The sequence below is a fragment of the Patagioenas fasciata genome, chromosome 1 (assembly GCF_037038585.1).
Source record: "Patagioenas fasciata isolate bPatFas1 chromosome 1, bPatFas1.hap1, whole genome shotgun sequence".
NCBI classification, from domain to species: Eukaryota; Metazoa; Chordata; class Aves; order Columbiformes; family Columbidae; genus Patagioenas; species Patagioenas fasciata.
The window spans coordinates 19,576,623-19,595,741 of NC_092520.1; the positions used below are offsets into that span (position 1 = coordinate 19,576,623).

Here is a 19,119-nt window from a genome sequence, read left to right on the forward strand (position 1 = left end):
ATGGTGAAGTAGATATATACCTGGGAGTCCATTGTGTCAAGTTATGCAAGAATTGACACAGCAAATGCAACGGAGTGTTAGGCAATATACCGACCTCCAACCTTTTCTATTCGCAGCTCTTCAGCATGGACTCTATGATTAAACAGAGCATCCAGAAAGCTGTGATCCAGCTGGAAGACAAGACAGACAACAGCCAGCGTGCGACCAAGAGAATAATGATCATTCACAACTTGCTTTTCCAGGATCATAGTAGAACAACATGTGAGTACAAATGAAGGCCCAGAGTGGGTTGAGGTTTTCTATTTACACATGGCTGCACCCTGAATATTGCAAACCACTGAACAGGGGAATGAAACGAGTGGTTTAATGACCTGTCCTGGTTCCTGTCTAGGCCAGCTTGGGGGATGTTCCAAAGGAGAGATGACCTGGTTTGCTCAGGGCCTCTTCTGCTCTCCATGTACCCCATGTTGTGTGTTCTCAGAGTCTGTACTGAAACATCCAGCTTTTTGCATAACCTTGGGTAGAGACCTTGGTACAGAAGTCTGAGGTAGGGGTCACTTTATACCCTCGTGATTCTTTTGGAGTCCAAAGCCACCCAGCAGATACATAGAATTGGTACAGTTTGTTCATGCAGGTGGTGTGGCATCTTGATAGAAAACTGTGGCTTCAACAAAATAGAAAGGGTCTGATTTCATCAGAAACCAAGCACCAAAATCCTTGTAGGTGCATTTGGAAAATATTCTTTCCTGCATATGGAAAGATTTAGTCACTGTGGTGCATGACTTGCTCTTCTTTGAGCAGTAGGTTCCTGTCAGGTGCCAAGGATGTTTGTTAATGACTGATAAAGAAAAGAGATCATGTTGCCACTTCAAAGATGGGGTGCGTAAGTCCTTGTGGTCATATGGAAAAAACAGAATTTATTCTGTACTAAATTTTGACTATAAGAAAAAGTCCCTCAGGAAAAGAGGTTTTCTTGTGATTGCATAGTGATACCTTCAGTCCTCAGCACACTGCAGGATGAATTTTGCTTGTGGTTATATCAGTACTGAAATGAAAACAATCCTATTGATTTTATTTTATACTGACATCAGTGTCATATAGATAAGAATAGGATCTCAATCCTTCTGCAACACTGTGACTATTCTTGTGACATACACTACTCAACTCTTTTCCATATAAATATGAATATCAGGGTATTTACGCACCAAATAACCTAACTAATACAATTGTTTTTAAAAGACTGAGACAAAGAAAAGTGGTTTTCCATTCCTCTATCAAAAATGGTATGTCTTTACTAAATGCTGCCCTCAAAATCAAGTCACTAGAAATAAAGAGGAAAGGGAAGAGACTAGGGTAGAACATAAAGCCTCTGAATTTTATTGTGAAGGAAAACCAAGACATAGAGGTCACTTTCTATTACTAGCTTTACTTTGAATAAGAAGTTTGCATGGAAACTCCTTTCATTCAAATGTCTTAATAAACTTTGTTTTATAATCAGTTTCTAGTCATTTTATGAGTGTGCTGAAAAGGAGAATTTGCCTCCTCCTACAAGAACGTGAGAAAATAAGCCTCGAGCCAAGGGAGTGGGTTTTCCGTAGAGCTGTCTCCAGTGAGTTCATCCTTGAAGACACTTCATTCAGGTATGTTCATCTGTGCAGCCCTTTCCAAATTTCTAGCAGGTCTCTTTCTCAGGGCATTAAAAGAACTGTGGTGCATGAAGCACAATATTTAATGAGGCTCAGATATGACAACCAGGAGGGATATTGCTATCTGGTATACAGAAGTATATGTGGGTTTCTGATGAACAGGGAATTGGTGAGGTACAAGGAAGACACTTGACAGGCCATGTTATTCCTCCTAGGCATGCACTTTGGATGCATTTAGAAGACATCGTGGCCAATGTGTTTGCTCAAATTCTTGCAGTGGTGGATGCGAACAACAACCTGGATCATCTCTCTCCTCTATCTCCACTCTCAGAGCTGTGGCTTCAGATGTTCAAAGAAGAATCATTCTTGAGAATTAAATATAGCAGCAAGTAAGAGACATAGTGGAAAACACAGTATTTACCTTAGGAGAATAAAAACCTGCTTTCATAATGCAACCCTCTGCAGAAAAAAAAAATGGTAAAAAAAACAAGTCTGAAGTTAAGATAAGCTCACACAGCTCATAATCACCCATGATAAGTCCTTTGTGTCATGATATTGGAATCAGAACCTTCCTGTTCTCTTAAACCTTCAGCAACTCAGGAACATTAGCAAGGAACTCCGCTTCTTTGCAATAACGATTAACACATTAAAGTCAGAAACAGTAAGTCCAGAATTTAGAAACTTGAATATGAGTTCCCCAAGGTCAGAGTAGCTGAATCCCCTCCTTACAACAAAATGCGTTTAGTGTCGAGCTATCACATTTTAATTGATCAGTCAGCTTACTCCGAACAGCAGCTGTGTTCAGAGACAAGACAGGTGATGTCTGACTCAGTTGTCTTTCCCCTGCTGGAATCCTTTTTAGCCTTCAACTCCCAGTGACAGGAACTTTTTCACTGTTGCAGAGTTGCTGAGTTTTTTACAAAATATCTTTCTGTGCTTTTTAACCTTTAAGCAGAATATATGCCAGTGGCAGTCAGAAATTTCTCTGTGATGCTTCAGTTCAGTACATATAGAGCATATGATGTGATTGTTTCATTCTGTGCTGTTTAAGGAAACAAGATGCTAAGATTTCCGTGTTGTCAATGACAGAAGACCCCAACATATCTGTGTTTTGCCAGTTCCCATTCAGTTGGGTTTTGAAGGCCTACCTGGAGGAACTTTGGGAGAGAGTCTATAATACAAAAGGTAACATCAGATTTTGCAAACAGGTATTGTTCTTTAACCCAGGGAAGCTGATCTCCAAAGTGAACCACAATAGTCCAATAGTCAAAGGTTGTGGTAGGAGCAACGGTATCAGTTCTGTTCCCCATACAGCCATAATGACCTAGAACATCTGTTGTGCTCTTCTGTTTTCCTGGTAGCTTATATTTTCTGGTTACTTGACATCTCTGTCCTTTCCTCTAGGTTGTCCAAAAGTGCCTATGAAGGAACCAGCCAAATTGTTCCAAGATCTGATCAAGAATGTGTTGATGCCAGATGGCAGTAATCCAGAGGTGATGCAGTATTATACCAATGATTTTCTAAGGATGACTTTTCCTGGGCAAGCTCTTTCTGTCTATGAGGTAAATGGCACTGGCTTGAGTCACAGGTCTACAGATATCTATGGCTCCAAGAACCGGGGGAAAAAAGAGTAGCTTATCATGTTCTGCACACTTCCCAACAACTATTGGTGATCAGTCTTAATTCCACCTTAACAAATGTTGGGGTTTTTTTAACGGAGAGTTTGGCTGGACTGCTTCAGAAATGCTGAGTATCATCCTCAGTCCCCTGCTGTTTTTTTTTTACAGAAATAATACCTTTTATTTTATCTGCAGATTCTGTCAAAAGCCCTCCTAGTCAATGCAAAACAGCTCTGGTCCTCTGTGGGTCAGGAGGATATAAGCTTTTCGCCCATTTGGCTTCATATGGAATACTTCTACCTACGAGAGGAGTATCAATTCTTTGTTGACTTGGTAAAAAGCAATGAGACTGTAACAAGCGAGCTGCAAAAAATGTATGAGAAGGACCCGCCAGAAATGGTGAGCAAAAGAGAACAACTGGTGTTTCACAGAGCAAAGTGGCACAGCCTGTTTCTAACATGGTCACTAGCAAATAGTCAGTGAAAGTGTGTAAGAAAACAGTCAAGACTTCAGGAGATCTTTCCTTGGAAGTATTTTCCAGCTTCCAGTAAGTCTTAGGGAGTTTCTGGTTATATCCAGCTCATTCCTCACCAAAGGACCTGTCCTTCATCTCCCTCTAGCCACTTTTTAATTCCATTTATACTTTTTGGTCTTTTTGGTCCATTTATACTTTAGGTCTTCAAAACTTTGTAATTTAATCTGTACTGTGTAGATCCTTTCGCATGTGTTATTCTCAGTATGACAGTCGTGCCTTCTCAGATATCCAGACCTTACAGGTGATGGTCATAGTATTTAACTTCTGGGGTGGAGCCCAAGTCTGGATTCAGACACTGTAGCTTACTTGTCTACAGGATTCTGTCTACATTTGCAATGGTTATCTGATCTCCTGTGACTGCTAGTGAAAACATGGGCAACAGAAGCAGCGAAGAGTGACTCATGACTGAAGGGAGAAGTACAGGTCGGTTGCCCAGAAGTAGGCATTTCTTGACATTTCAGGTGCTGTTTTGGCCTCCAGCTACTGCTGCGGCAGGGCATGAGTCTCCTGTAGGTCCTATGCCCTACCTGTCAGCTCCATATAGATATCTCAGACATCCAAGGGCATTTCAGCTGATGGCACAGATATGCAATAGGGCAACTAGATCCTACCTAAATATCTAAGTCTTCCCAAAGAACAATTCATTCAACAATCTTAAACATCTCCCTGTGAAATGGAAAAACTGTTCTTTGGAGATACCCAGTTCTCTCTCCTAAACATCAACAGAACTGAAGGCAGCAAACTTAGAAGCTTAGAGACAAAAGTTTCCCTGTGGTGGGAAATCAGTGCTCTGGTTCAAGTATTCAAATAGTATTCAAGGCACAACACAGAGTTACACTATGGTACAATTATGGTTTCTGTATTTTTCTCACTTCCCTACCTAATAAATTCCTACTATGGTGTTTGTTGCTGTGTGCATCAAGCTAAGGTTTTAAGGTAATTTGCCATCACAGCCTCCAAAGCTTTTTTTTTTCCCACCAAGATGCAATGGGTCTGGGTCCGCTATAAAAGCTATTTCTTTTTTCTTTTCTCTTTTTAAATATGATTTCAGTTTGTCACTCTTGACACCTTGAACATTCTCCTGAAGAAGGTGCAGCCCACAGGCAATCTTATGTCATTCGAGGCCTGTACAGAATGGCTTAGAAGGGTCAAGTCCATTAAGCCCTGGATGGAGAGGATCAGTACGGACAATTACCAGATACATCTTTACCAGAAGAAAAGGGAACTGCTGAAGACTGTGTTGTAAGTTCAATCGGCAAAATCACTTCAAAAAGCTGTGTTAAGAACTACACGTTTTGATCACTGTCACCCACCCTTCATTCCTTGACAATAAGACCTGTTTTCCTGAACAGCTGACTGCATGCTTGATCATGCTCAGGATACTTGCTTTAATAGAGTAGGTATCTCCATAGACAAAACCCAGTAATGATTCAATAACACAATTTGGTCTGGCGATACTCCAACAAGTGACGGAGACAGGAACATACCCTCTTTTCCTATCCTTGTTTAGTCTAGTCATCCAAAACTAGCCCAGGAGGTCTTGTGTCCCGAAGTCATCTCACAATACCTGAGACCTGTTATAGAAAACTTGGCTGGAAAGGACCTCAGAGGTCTGTAGGGCAGCCTCCAACTTTAAATTGCATCATTGCCAACAGTAGAGTAGGTCACCTGTGGCTGTCTCTGGCCAGTCGTGAAGCTTTGTTCAACGTGCATGTGTGTGTGTTTTCCAGACACCAGTGGACCTGCACCAACATTGTCTACATGTTCTTTGACCATCTGCTGCATAATGAGACACAAATAGATGAGAAGCTTCTGAGACTTCTTGCGAAGCAGTTCATTTTTATCTGGAAAGTATGTGCTCACTGCAGTGCTTGCCTGGACAATTTATAGCCTTGAAGACCAGCAAAGTTTGGAAGGAACCTTACCTTCCAGGGATTCCTCTGATCCCAGTTTGGGGGGGCGGGCACAGAAATGGGAAGAGGGTGAGAAGAGAATGGAAACACCACCCAGTGCAAAAAACACTGAGATTTTAGAATCATCCTGAAAGCCCCTCAAAATCAGAATTTTATTTAAAGGAAGGTTTCCTGGAAAGCTTAAGAACTATTTCAGGCCAATTATCCCTGACATTACATGAGGAAATAGACTTGGTGGGTCTGTTTGATTTTGCTGGTTTTTTACACAATTTTGTGGTGCTGATATCCCATATTGTTCTTTGTTCATAGGCCAAAAAGGTATTTCCATTGAACTTTCACCATCCTTTCTTTGTTTTTTTTTTTTTTTTTCTACAGCGCCTGAGTGAAACACAAAATTTTGAGCCAGCAGAAACTTTTGAGTTGGTGACAAAAGTGCTCAAGATTTGCAACCAAAATGCTGACACCGTGTACCTTGTGTAAGTCCACCCAGGGAAGGGAAGGGAAGGGAAGGGAAGGGAAGGGAAGGGAAGGGAAGGGAAGGGAAGGGAAGGGAAGGGAAGGGAAGGGAAGGGAAGGGAAGGGAAGGGAAGGGAAGGGAAGGGAAGGGAGGGGAGGGGCGGGGAGGGGAGGGGCGGGGCGGGGAGGGGAGGGGCGGGGCGGGGAGGGGAGGGGAGGGACGGGGAGGGGAGGGGAGGGACGGGGAGGGGAGGGGAGGGGAGGAGAGGAGAGGAGGGGAGGGCAGGGGAGGAGAGGAGGGGAGGGGAGGAGAGGAGGGGAGAGGAGAGGAGAGGAGAGGAGAGGAGAGGAGAGGAGAGGAGGGGAGGGGAGGGGAGGGGAGGGGAGGGGAGGGGAGGGGAGGGGAGGGGAGGGGAGGGGAGGGGAGGGGAGGGGAGGGGAGGGGAGGGGAGGGGAGGGGGGGAGGGGAGAGGAGGGGAGAGGAGGGGAGAGGAGGGGAGAGGAGGGGAGAGGAGGGGAGAGGAGGGGAGAGGAGGGGAGAGGAGGGGAGAGGAGGGGAGAGGAGGGGAGAGGAGGGGAGAGGAGGGGAGAGGAGGGGAGAGGAGAGGAGAGGAGAGGAGAGGAGAGGAGAGGAGAGGAGAGGAGAGGAGAGGAGAGGAGAGGAGAGGAGAGGAGAGGAGAGGAGAGGAGAGGAGAGGAGAGGAGAGGAGGGGAGAGGAGGGGAGAGGAGGGGAGAGGAGGGGAGAGGAGGGGAGAGGAGGGGAGAGGAGGGGAGAGGAGGGGAGAGGAGGGGAGAGGAGGGGAGAGGAGGGGAGAGGAGGGGAGAGGAGGGGAGAGGAGGGGAGAGGAGGGGAGAGGAGGGGAGAGGAGGGGAGAGGAGGGGAGAGGAGGGGAGAGGAGGGGAGAGGAGGGGAGAGGAGGGGAGAGGAGGGGAGAGGAGGGGAGAGGAGGGGAGAGGAGGGGAGAGGAGGGGAGAGGAGGGGAGAGGAGGGGAGAGGAGGGGAGAGGAGGGGAGAGGAGGGGAGAGGAGGGGAGAGGAGGGGAGAGGAGAGGAGAGGAGAGGAGAGGAGAGGAGAGGAGAGGAGAGGAGAGGAGAGGAGAGGAGAGGAGAGGAGAGGAGAGGAGAGGAGAGGAGAGGAGAGAAAAAAGAAAAGAAAAGAAAAGAAAAGAAAAGAAAAGAAAAGAAAAGAAAAGAAAAGAAAAGAAAAGAAAAGAAAAGAAAAGAAAAGAAAAGAAAAGAAAAGAAAAGAAAAGAAAAGAAAAGAAAAGAAAAGAAAAGAAAAGAAAAGAAAAGAAAAGAAAAAGAAGAAGAAAGCTGTTCTGGGGGACATTTTACATCAAAATTTTTTGTAAGGGGTGCGGTGAGATCAACACTAATCAATGGGGATGAATCTCCTCAGGCCAAAGGATTCCTCCTGGAGACTTTTAGTGCCAGGGCGTGTAATGCTCAACCTCAGAAGGCCTTGGAGCAAAACCTTTCCCAGGCGGCATTGTGCTTGGCTGTTGACAGAGACAATCCTGGAACTGAAAGTGGTGTAATTGATGTAGGAACCCACAGGTTTAGTGAGACTGTGAATACAGCCCATCCCCCTCACCCAGCCACTCCTAGTATGACAGGCCACATCCATTAGGTGGGATGATCCCCAGTGGAGCCACCCCCTTATTAAACTAGCAGATGCTGTCCTTATTCTCTGTGCACCAGTAAGGCTAGTTAAAAATGACCATCCAGTGTCAATGGACATGGCAAATGCTGGGCCTGAGAATTCTTTGCACCAGTGTAAAATCAGTCCTGAGTTGTGTTTTCCTTTGGTGACATCTTTCAGGAAAGGTGTGAAGGACTGCAAGAGCTGTCTACTGGAGATCACTGACCCAGCAGAGCTGCCCTGTGGCCATATTTTCTGCTCACAATGCATCCATGAGTGGAGAAGCAAACAGTGTAAGATCTGCAAGGAAGCCTTCCCAGAGGATTACACACCTACAGCTAGAGCAGTCACAAGGTATCTTGTAACTAGTAAAACAATTAGTTTTTTTGTTTCAGTCTCTATAATTTTTTATAAAATGCTGGAATAGTTATCAGAGCAGAGGCTACACAAATGGCGTTAACACACGAGCTTCATGGAAATGTCCATATTTACCACATGTAGCAAACCATTGTTGGTGAAAGAATTCACACGCAGTGATTTGGAGTCAGTTCCAGCCCCTTTATCTCTACAAGCAGTCTATCCAGGAATATATAGTATATGAGAATCCATTTTCCTTTGTTCTCTAGCTATCTTCAGTGGACATAACAGAGAAGGAGGGTAGAAGGGAAGAAGAAAGTTTGTCCTCAGTATTCAAGAAAAACGCTATAGTGGGTTTTCTGGGAGTTAATTACCCTGTCTAGTTTAAAAGTGTGTTTCTTCTCCACAGTCTACGTGTACCTGGTCTCCTGGTCACATTCAGAGAAGAAGAAAAATAGGTTTTTTCTGGTTTTTTTGTATTTTGATGGCATATTTTTATTTCTTTCCTCCCTGCAGGGAAGCTGTTGCATGTCACAACAAATTCAGGAGGAAATGTAACTCCTTCTTTGTGGAGTTTGTCACCACCACTGTCTTGGGAGACAGAAGCACACCATCCCCAGAAGTCATCACTCAACTGATCCAGTTTGTGGCCTGCAAGCCATCCCACTCTGAGCAGCAGGCAGTTAGAAGGGGTAAGGGCCTGACTTCACTGGGACCCTGACCTGATCTTGTACTGAAGAAAAATAATGAATGTCATCCTTCACTTTTAGTGTGCAAGTCAAAAAGTGAGCTATCACCCTTTGAAGAGTGCATGGACACCAGTACAACAATCAAGTCCTCCCTCTTGAAACTGCTCCTGCGACATGGGTTAGCATGAGCTAGCTCCCAGCCTGATCACTGAGCCATATGGACTACCTGGATGCTCACATCCTATGTCTTCTTTTTTTTGTCATAGGTTCAACAACATAAAGGTGCACCTGGAAAAATACCTTTCTGAGATGGAGGAAAAGATAACCTTCAACAAAAGGAACTGGAACCATTTCTACTTCATGGTGGTGCGTTGTCTGGAGGTAAGATCAAATATCTTTGAAGATGTTTCTGGAATCCATACTCAAACTAACTATCATTTCCATGTCCTGTCCTGTCCACTCTTCTTCTCTCTTTCCCCCCACTGGCTCCTAAGGCTGTCTGGAATAGGCTGCTGACCTCTCTTAGTAATGTACCTAAACATTATCTGAAAGAAACCAGGCCTGAGTTCATAAGGTACAATGTACAGTATGAATTTCAGACCTGGGGTTCCTGAAGTTCAGGAGTGCTACTGGCCTGATTTGTAAACCATGAGAGCTTCCCTTGAGCACAGCTGTTACCCTGAGCAGAACTGTCACTGATCTCTGCTCCACTCTGAACTGGTACACTACAGAAATGCACAAACACATCAGTTCAACATATGATTCTACACCAAGTGAATCAAGAAGGGAGGCCATCCTCTCCTGTCAGGTTGTGACTACCCTCAAAGATGACAAAAAATAGTCCATCTGCAAAGTGGGTCATTGCTGGGAACTTGAGATTCGCAGGGTACAACATGACAGCAAAAGAAGCTCTGCACCTTGTGAAAAGGCTTAGGTATTACCCAGAACCTACAGCAGCTTTGAACTCCTAACTTTCCCTCTCTCTCTCTTTCTGTTGAACAGGATTTCATGTATCCTTCTTCCCAAGATGATGTCAGCCAGCTCGCTGAAAGCTGCCTCTCTGCTGCAGATCTTTCTGCTTTCTGCTCATGCAAGGCCTCAAAAATTGACACCCTCCAGTTCATAGCCCGTCTCCGGTTCTCTATCAGCCACATGGCCACTGTGCTTGGCAGACAGGTGCTCTGTGGTGAGTCCTTCTGCTAGCAGCAGAGAGCATGGGATTTGTGTTTTCTTATTTAAAACAAGCCAAATATTTACCAGTATAAGAGGTTTCTTATGAGGGTAAAAAAAAAAAAAATAAAAAAATAAAAAAAGATTAAAAAAAAAAGATAGAAAAAAGACAAAGTTTTCTCTAAATTTAAAGGGATTAATGGACAAATTTTCAACAGGTGATTCAGGATCAGAAAGTCTAATTTATTTCTTTTAAATCTAGATCAATTTTTAACCCTCTTGTTCTGTTACTTTAAAACTATTTTTTTGCAATATTGAAATTGAATGGAGTTGAAGTTGCTAAATTTTGTATATAAACAGGTTACATCCAAAGATGTGTGTGTTGCAACCAAAATGTCTATATTACCTAGAACTTGCTGCGAAAACATTTTCATTTTTCTGGATTATTTTATCAGTATGAAGCATCAAATTTTTGTTCAGAGTTGAAAACAACTTATTTGAATAATGACACTCCCCCTGAATAAACAGTTCTCCAGACTTAAGGGATGGTGTGCAGCAGTGTTTCACAATAATCATTTAGGTGTCTACAGGTACACACATGTGCTGAGACTCTGTTCTCCTGTTAGTCTGGTGGGAATGACAGGCGGAGTCAACGGAGTTCACGCTAAACACACACGAGTCTCTCGGTTTAGAAGAGGATGTATTGCACCTTAAACTCTGTTCACTCACTTTCTTATATCTTTGTCAGCTTTGAAGTGTGCCAAGGTGAAGTCTGAGTAAAGAGACTAACACAACCTTATCTCCACCCTTATAGTCAACAAAGATACAGGAGGCGCTTCATAAGGGCAAGATGTAAAGTAGGCCAGAGGATTCCCTTTTCTCTCAGCTACCTAGAATGGAGTCATGAGATTACTCTCTGCCTTCTGGACAGCCTTTGAGAGCCTTACTCTCTGACCTAAGATAGATGCTAGAGAAGATTAACCAACCAAGACCATACAAGGGCCAAAAATGGGAAAACATTGGGCCACTCAGTCCCTGCATTCACTGCCTAGCATTCAACTTCCCTGCATGCTGTAGGTATTAAGAAGCCCAAGATAGAATTGTTGCAGGCCATATTTCTATCCTTGGGGAAAAAGTGTTGTTGTAAGATAAGTAGGTGTTATGCTTGTAAAAAGGATCTATGATATCTGACTGCATGGGAGTGAGCCTAATGAGAAATCCCACTGGTAGCTGCAGATCCAAACATACCATCTCCTCGGGGGAACAAGCAAGAAGAGCAAGACTTGGTGAATGCAATGAAACAGCTGGTGGCAAATGCACAGACACCATGGCCTCAAACATTCCTCATCAGAAATCTCTATAACAACTATGGGTTCATCGCACTGCAGAAGATCCTTCAAGCAGAAGAATGGATTTTACCCAGAGGGGTTGAAATTTCACAGGTGAATATCTTCCAAAAGCCTACCTGCAGGTCACTGAAGTTGTGCCACTCAAGCATACAGATACACACAAGCTTTTCTTTGCAGTCAGCTCTGAGGGTGTACGGCTGGCTAACTTAAGCCCTGCCTGGTGAAATACATCTTATATAGCATATATAGTCAGTGGGATAGGAGTCACCCAGCTTAAGTAATGAAAAATTGCTTCCTGGGGGCTTTCTTCTGTTCTGGGGAGAGATATAACCTCCTCTAGAGAACAGTTCATTCCTCCTTCATACCTGCTTAGCACATGACTGTTCCCCTGGAGGGACCTATTCAGGTATTTGGAAGACTGCAGAAATGAAATAATTGTACAGTAAAATTCAAGCAGAAGAGATTTCAGACTCCATACCTCTACAGAACCCCAACCTTGCCCCCATGATACAAACACAAATTTTTAAAGATATAAAACCAGCCTGTAATATTAATAACACAAAAATGACATGATAATTTGCAAGGGGTCCATCTGAATGCTTCAGTGGACTTGAGATAGCTTTTTGCATGCTGGTGATATCTTCATTATGATAACGTAACTTACATCTGTGTTTCACAGCCTATGGATGCCTGGTCAAATATAACACTGATGTTTTCGGTGATGGACAGAGCAGAAAATCAAATAAAAGCCAAAGATCCTCAGGAAGTCCAAAGGCTGGTGGTGAGTATCCATTGTGTCCCCTACAGAAGATTTCAGTGGGATGGTTGTAGAAATCTATAGGAATTTCCTCCTGAGTTGGAGACAAAAGGATCATCACATCCATGTAAAACACCACTTTTGAAGCCTACCAGCAGACATGTTAGATGCCTTATGGATCTCTCTAGATTCTATCTGGTTTGTTCAATTTCTTTTCTAGCCTGTCATAGAACAAATGGAAAATATCCTCCAAACACCATTGCTCCCAGAAGAGCCTCTGGAAAAAAAGATGAAGAAGATTGTGGATGCTTTGTGCACACACAAAAACAATGTCTTGATGGAAGTGATATTTCACACTGCATTTACTCTGGCCATGTCCCAAAGTCCCCTCACTCCACTTCTCAGAAATATCTGCTTTAAGCCTCATCTGGTAAAGGTAAGTCAAGACGTATGAATAGAGAAACTTCACTTCATGATAACACTGCCAGCAGTGGGATCTGCTTTTACACAACAAGCTCTGTTAGCTTACAGACAGATTCGGTTTGGGTCAGTTTGTTGCTTTTTGGCTTGTTGTAAATACCATATGGAGCTTTCTAGTCCTTCTTCTCTCTTCTGGACAGTCCACTGAGAACAAACTGACACTATCAATCACTATCTGTATTGAAAGTGGGGGACATAGCCTGCTGGAGATACCGATATTTCTCCAGTGAGTCTAAGGGAGCCCAGGGGGCTGCCAAATATTAGTTGTTGACTGAGCTTATGTGACCAAACTGTAGCCCAGATTTCTTCATTCTGACCCCAGATAAGCCAGTTGTCAGGTAGAGATAAACTTTCTACTAGACCAGGCACCTCTGTGCATCTGAAGATACATAAATTATTCCTGTTGTTTGAGGAGTGCAGAAAGAAAATGAGATGTGCATTGCCCATGTCTTGGCTGTGAAGACAATAACGATGTCCGGATCCTGCTGCTTCCCTCCAAATCCTCAATTTGGTAGGCAGATACCGAAGAAGTGATGAAGATGCAAACTCGGGCCTCACTGTTCTTGTTAAGCCCAGCCATCCTCAATGTATGCCCAGATGATACAAAGCTACATCCCTTAGTCTTAGTCAAGCTTTCTCATGTGCCCATTTGAATATGTGTTTATCTTCAGCACTGTTATTTCTCCAGTAGATGAGAAGCAAACTAGTAAAATGTTTACATGATTTCTCCAATTCTTCTTTACACCTGTTTTCTTTCTAAGTGTTCATACCTTCCCACCATGCCTGAAGACCTGCTTTTTGATCAGAAGAACTGGAAAATTGGTGAAAATGATACTCTCTGGAGTAAGTACAAGGAAATATTACTTCATCCCGGCCCAGCTGCTCCTATATGGATGGCAGACATAGGAATCTTGCTAGAAAAGTGCCCTGAGATAGCCTGGCCAGGGGATGGATGGAAAGGAGGAACTGGTGGATGGAGGGAAGGGTGGCTTTCTTCAAAAATACCTCTGTGCTTCTGTTGGGAGCTTTACCAATCTCCTTTCAGCTGCAGCAACTCCAAGTCCATTTAAGGCAAATTCTGGGAGAACCAGTTTGTGAGACCAGATCCCAGTAGATGGGAAGAAGGTCTTACTTGGGAAGGGCCTAGGCTGTTGCCTCCCCCAGCCAGTTTCTCGCTGGATTTACATCATGGGGGATTTTGTAACTGGGAGACAATTGACTGATTAATCTAATTCCCTTTCATACACAGCTTGTAAGTGTGGATCATACTGGGTCATCACAGAGGTAAGTGCCTTGTTTATTTGTGATGCTGAGTGTCTTCTGTCTGCTGTTAGGTTTTCTGCCCTATGTCTTACACTGCTGTCATTTCTTTACCTACAGTGCGGACGTCCCTGGGTAGTCAAACAATGCCCATGTGGTGCTAAAGTTGGGGGAACTAATCACAATCCTTTGAGTGATTTTGAGAAGAAGAAAATGTAAGTTGATACTCCCTGCCTTACAGGTCAAGAGAGATTAACAGGGATACAACCACTTGAACCTCTTTCCATTCTCTGGGCACAGGGGAAACACTGCACCTGTGCAAAGCAAGGTCTTGGTTATCCAGGGTCCAATCACAGGAGGATATATTGGAAATACCTCCTGGAGGGAACAGAGAGGAGAGAAAGCCTGAATGGCATGAAACAGCTAGAAAGTGCATTTATTCCCTTCCAGGTGCCTCATCTCACCCCAAGTTCATACATTTTCTGACCCAGGGATGGTCAAGCCTCTGTCCATGTCAACTTACATGAGAGGACCCCAGTCATTGAAAGTGTAAACTGAATTATATTTCCTTATCACAGCACAGAAGATAAAACAGGAAAAGGATATATCCTTGGGAGCCCTTCAATACGGGTAATTGAGTTGGAGAGGGACCTGTCACCTGCCTCTGTCTGTCTTGCGAGAGCTCTGCTGCATTCGTCCATGCTGCTGGGGACCTATACAGATAAAAAGGTAAGACAGCCCCTGCTTCTTTCCTCTCCCTACCTCTTGCCTGTCTGTCCACCTCACTTAAACTGCAGCTTCCACATGATGAATAGCTACTGCCCTCCTCTGGGAGGAAGCTTTCTTGAGAGCCAAATTAAGAAATTACCCTGTCTTCCAGGCAATTCTGAGTCTGATGACAGAGAAGCCAAAGGATGTGGCAAAATTCTTCTGGGATCACCTTGAAAAAGATATTGAATTACTGGCAGAGGCACTTAGCAGAAACAAAGAGGATGCCACAGTGACTATCCATCTGTTTCTCCAGCACTTGAGCAATGCTGCAACAGGTAAAAGTACATTCCACACATAGAGAGGATACGAGCAGGTTTACATCAGTGAAACAGGTGGCTCTCATCCCATGACTGCAGCTGTACTGCACTGATGCCAGTGTCTACTGGGAGAGGGTCCTAATTTTGCTTTGCATTTTCTACAGGAAAAAACATGGATTTGAACAGTTTGCCCAGTCAAGAAGATCGAAGACAGTGGGAAACCTGCTTTAAAACCCTGGCTCAGCCATTCTTCCAGGTATGCAAGGGACTGGTCACTGGTGTTCCGGGTATCCCATATACAGACTACCACTTTACTAGGGAATGAGTTCAGAGCACATATGGGCTTCTCTTTAATATCTTCAGCAGTGATCTGGGCAAGGGGATCCAGGGCACCCTCAGTAAGTTTGCAGACAACATCAACTTGGGTGGGAGTGCTGATCTGCTGGAGGGTAGGAAGGCCATACAGAGGGATCTGGAAAGGCTGGATCAGTGGGCTGAGGCCAGTTGTATGAGGTTTAATAAGGCCAAGAGCCGGGTCCTACACTTGGGTCACAACAAACCCAGGCAGCACTGCAGGCTCGGGGAAGAGTGGCTGGAAAGTGCCTGGTGGAAAAGGACCTGGGGCTATTGGTCGACAGTCGGCTGAACATGAGCTGGCAGTGTGCCCAAGAAGGCCGAAAAGGCCAACAGCATCCTGGCTTGTATCAGGAATAGTGTGACCAGCAGGGCCAGGGCAGTGATTGTCCCCCTGTACTCAGCACTAGTGAGGCTGCACCTTGAATCCTGTGTTCAGTTTCGGGTTCCTCACTACAGGAAAGACATTGAGGTGCTGGAGAGAGTCCAGAGAAGGGCAACAAAGCTGGTGAGGGATCTGGAGCACAAGTCTGATGAGAAGCAACTGACGGATCTGGGACTGTTTAGCCTGGAGAAAAGGAGGCTGAGAGGAAACGTTTTCGCTCCCTACAGCTACCAGAAAAGAGGTTGTAGTAGGGGGTGGGTCTGTCTTTCTTCCCAGGTAGCGAGAGATAGGACAAGAGGAAAATTCCTCAAATTGCACCAGGGGACATTTAGGTTGGATATTAGGAAAAATCTCTTCACTGAAAGGGTTTTGTGCATTGGAACAGGCTGACCAAAGGAGTGGTTGAGTCACCATCCCTAGAGGTGTTTGAAAGACACATAGATGAGGTTCTAAGGAACATGATTTAGTGATTATGTTAGGGTAATGGTTGTACTAGATAATCTTGAGGGTCTTTTCCAATCGAAAGAGTTCTATGATTCTGTGAATACCCAGACAATACCCAATAAGCTGGGACATTTTCACACGTGATAAACATTTTTATCACCTTGTTTTATCACCTCTTTTTTAAGATGCTTTTTATATGCTGATTCAAAACCACTTTAGAAAAATATGGCTCTATGCCTTGGATGGAAAGAAAATTCCCTGTTGGTTTCTTCATGGACAATTTTATTCTTGTCTCAGCTTTGTTCTTAAACAGGAGGTTTTATTGTCTCTTCCCTTTCTTCAGAGCCATCACTGTCTTCCCTCATGAGAAGACGGTAAAAGTCCTCTCAAACCCTTTTGTAACAAAAATCAGATCCTAACAACCCTTCAAATTACACAGGCCTTGGAGAATAACCTTACTTCCATCAAGCAGCAGAGGATGAGAGATCTTCAGGGCTCCAATCTGCTCCTACAAATAGCTTATGGTGAGACAGCTCCTTTTGAAGATGAGCCAAACCTGGGACTGATTGGCCTGTCCGACATGTGGCAATTTGAACAGAAGATGTCCATCCAGACCCTGATGCATCTCCTTCAGCAAGAACACAGAGAAGGTGAAGGAAACCGCCACCCTGTTCTTCTGGAGCTCACGTCTAAGGTTTGCTATAGAAACATTCCTCCTCCTTCAAAGCAGAGACAGGCAGCATGTGGATTCACCATTGTTGGTGTCAGTGAGGCACCAAGTTGGCAAATTTCCTGTGTTTCCCAATAAAGTACCCTTCTCTTGAATACCACATAATGCCAGATACAATCCTGGTTTCTCAGATAAGTGTGTGGATAGCAAAGTCATGCTGAATTTTCCCTTCCAGATCCAAAACATCCAGCATGTCCAATACCTGCCTGACATTTTCAGTCTGCAGAAAGCCCTGATCCACTTCTTCCAGAACAACCATAAAGGGGAATTATACTCAGTACAACAGTTCTTAGATCGATGTGAACTTTCAGGTATGTCATGGGCCTATTCCAATCACAGTAAAGTGGCCTCTACTGCTCCTCAATACCTACATGCTCCTCCCTGATGTTACAGCTAGACTTGTGACTTCTGTTGCAAGCTGTGAGGGAACAGCAAATACAAGGCTGCTCCGTAAGGGAATATGAGCCGGGAGCTAGGGGTGACCACAGAACAGCCATGGCAGCAACCAGGGTGCAGTCCCACATTATCAGGGCAAGGCCAGGGTAGTGACAGAGCCAGGTTCTGTCAACAGCTTAGTGATCATAACACAAGGCAAGGCAATAAGTCTAGGAAGCCCAGTCAATAAGTTGCAAGAGCAGGAGACAGGTCTGCTTACAACTCAAGCACTGGCCTGAGTTTACATGTGTTTCCTGGGCTCATGGGGAAGGGGTGAAGTGGAGTCCCCAGGTCAGGCCTGATTAGTGCCCTCAGGGCCCTGACACAAGCTCACAGTGGTGACTTGCACTCATCTCCATCTTCATGGTCATCTTTTGGGTTTGGGGGAGAGGGTAGAGATCTCTGAGACATTGGAATGATCTCTGAAACACTGGAATGGGTCTTGGGCAGATTGGCTCCCACCCTCACAGTAGGTATAGCCATCAGGACCTGAGAAACTTGCACAGACTTTTTCTGCTGTTTCAGCCATGGATGGGCAACATACACAAGACAGGCTTTTAAGACTCTAAGCAGGTGTATTAGCGTGGTGCATGTGAGCTGGGATTCAGCACCCCTTAATGCCAAATATGTTATAATATGGACTAGAAAAAAATTAGTTCTGGTTAAGCTTGGAGCCACAGCTGTGGAAGGCAACCAACGTCCAACCTAACACAGTTTACTCATCAGTTGCATACCATAAGCTTTATCTTTCAAGGAGACAAAAACAAATATTTTTCAATTGCTTTCTCTTCAGACCATGCATTGACATTGCTGTTTTTCTCCCCTCTTTGCTCCTGAAGAGGACCAGCGTTCAACTTTCTGCCGAGCTATAGGGATCATCCAGAAAGTCTGGAGCAATATCAGAATTAAGCCACTGTGCTCAGGTATTTTGACTTGCCAGGTGTTTTGACTTCCCTTTCCTAAGCCATTGATGAAGGCTAGAACACATGCCAGTTGCTGATCTTGCGTTGGTTTGACCCTTTAGCTGAAAACAAATTACAGACCCTTTCCAAAACCAGAAAACCTTATATAAAAAAAAACCTCCAAAAATATTTTAACAAAAGCTAACCTGAGTTTCACCCTTGGGAGGATTCTTCCTAACATCGCATGAGGCAGAAGACAAACTCTCCATTTTATTACAGATGTCAGTGTCCCCCAAGACCTGCTACCAAAGGACATCAATGCCAACACTGCTGTCCTAAAACTCCTTCCAACTCCGGCTTCTATCAGTTACTTTGTGACAAGTCTTCTCATACAGCTCCAGAACAGATGTGTGGAGGCAGCTACACAGATCACAAAGGAAAAGCAATGGTACGTTTCAAACTATACCTGTAGAGAAAATCAGGTGTCTAGAGCTGCATATGTCATTGATTGCAAAATGGGATGAGGTAAAAAGTAAGCTGCTATCTTTAACAGCAAAGGGTTCACTTCTTCTCTTCCAGGTTTGTCTCTGCAGAAGAGGTGAAACCATCTTCGGTGCTGACAATAACTGAGAATGATTTGATCACTGCGGCACTGGCCAACTCCCAGTATGTGATAGAGGAAGACAACACCAAGACAACAGAGTTTGACTTCCAGACACTGCAGCGGCAAGTGATTCAACGTTTTATCAGTGGGAAACCTATCATCAAAGCTCAGGTGAGCTTAGCATGACACACTTTCATCACAAGCCAAGTTGCAGTGCCTCAGGCCAGCAGAGGGTGTAGGATGTTATTTCCAGGACCTAGTACTCACCTCTCTAGAGCTGGAGCAAATGCGCTTGTAGGTTTGACAGCCTGCCACTGCATCTATCTGCATTCTTTGGATTGTAGGCATTGTGTGTTCAAAAAC

The 19,119-nt window shown here is 44.3% G+C and overlaps 1 protein-coding gene across 1 annotated transcript in view; it reads left to right on the top strand.

The window, feature by feature from the left end:
* The window catches only part of LOC136098216 (E3 ubiquitin-protein ligase rnf213-alpha-like), a 62,221-nt gene that overhangs the window by 35,725 nt on the left and 7,377 nt on the right, over positions 1-19,119 (top strand). The window contains exons 33-60 of the mRNA XM_065831426.2: positions 117-261; positions 1,499-1,640; positions 1,862-2,035; positions 2,698-2,831; positions 3,051-3,208; positions 3,461-3,664; positions 4,852-5,042; positions 5,531-5,651; positions 6,089-6,189; positions 7,993-8,166; positions 8,686-8,861; positions 8,940-9,036; positions 9,125-9,239; positions 9,861-10,044; positions 11,259-11,470; positions 12,057-12,158; positions 12,355-12,570; positions 13,376-13,457; positions 13,864-13,898; positions 13,995-14,089; positions 14,453-14,603; positions 14,755-14,920; positions 15,067-15,158; positions 16,525-16,779; positions 16,991-17,126; positions 18,090-18,173; positions 18,432-18,600; positions 18,732-18,927. Of these exons, the coding sequence (XP_065687498.2) occupies positions 117-261; positions 1,499-1,640; positions 1,862-2,035; positions 2,698-2,831; positions 3,051-3,208; positions 3,461-3,664; positions 4,852-5,042; positions 5,531-5,651; positions 6,089-6,189; positions 7,993-8,166; positions 8,686-8,861; positions 8,940-9,036; positions 9,125-9,239; positions 9,861-10,044; positions 11,259-11,470; positions 12,057-12,158; positions 12,355-12,570; positions 13,376-13,457; positions 13,864-13,898; positions 13,995-14,089; positions 14,453-14,603; positions 14,755-14,920; positions 15,067-15,158; positions 16,525-16,779; positions 16,991-17,126; positions 18,090-18,173; positions 18,432-18,600; positions 18,732-18,927 (4,107 nt within the window). The remainder of the gene's footprint in view (positions 1-116; positions 262-1,498; positions 1,641-1,861; positions 2,036-2,697; positions 2,832-3,050; positions 3,209-3,460; positions 3,665-4,851; positions 5,043-5,530; positions 5,652-6,088; positions 6,190-7,992; positions 8,167-8,685; positions 8,862-8,939; positions 9,037-9,124; positions 9,240-9,860; positions 10,045-11,258; positions 11,471-12,056; positions 12,159-12,354; positions 12,571-13,375; positions 13,458-13,863; positions 13,899-13,994; positions 14,090-14,452; positions 14,604-14,754; positions 14,921-15,066; positions 15,159-16,524; positions 16,780-16,990; positions 17,127-18,089; positions 18,174-18,431; positions 18,601-18,731; positions 18,928-19,119) is intronic.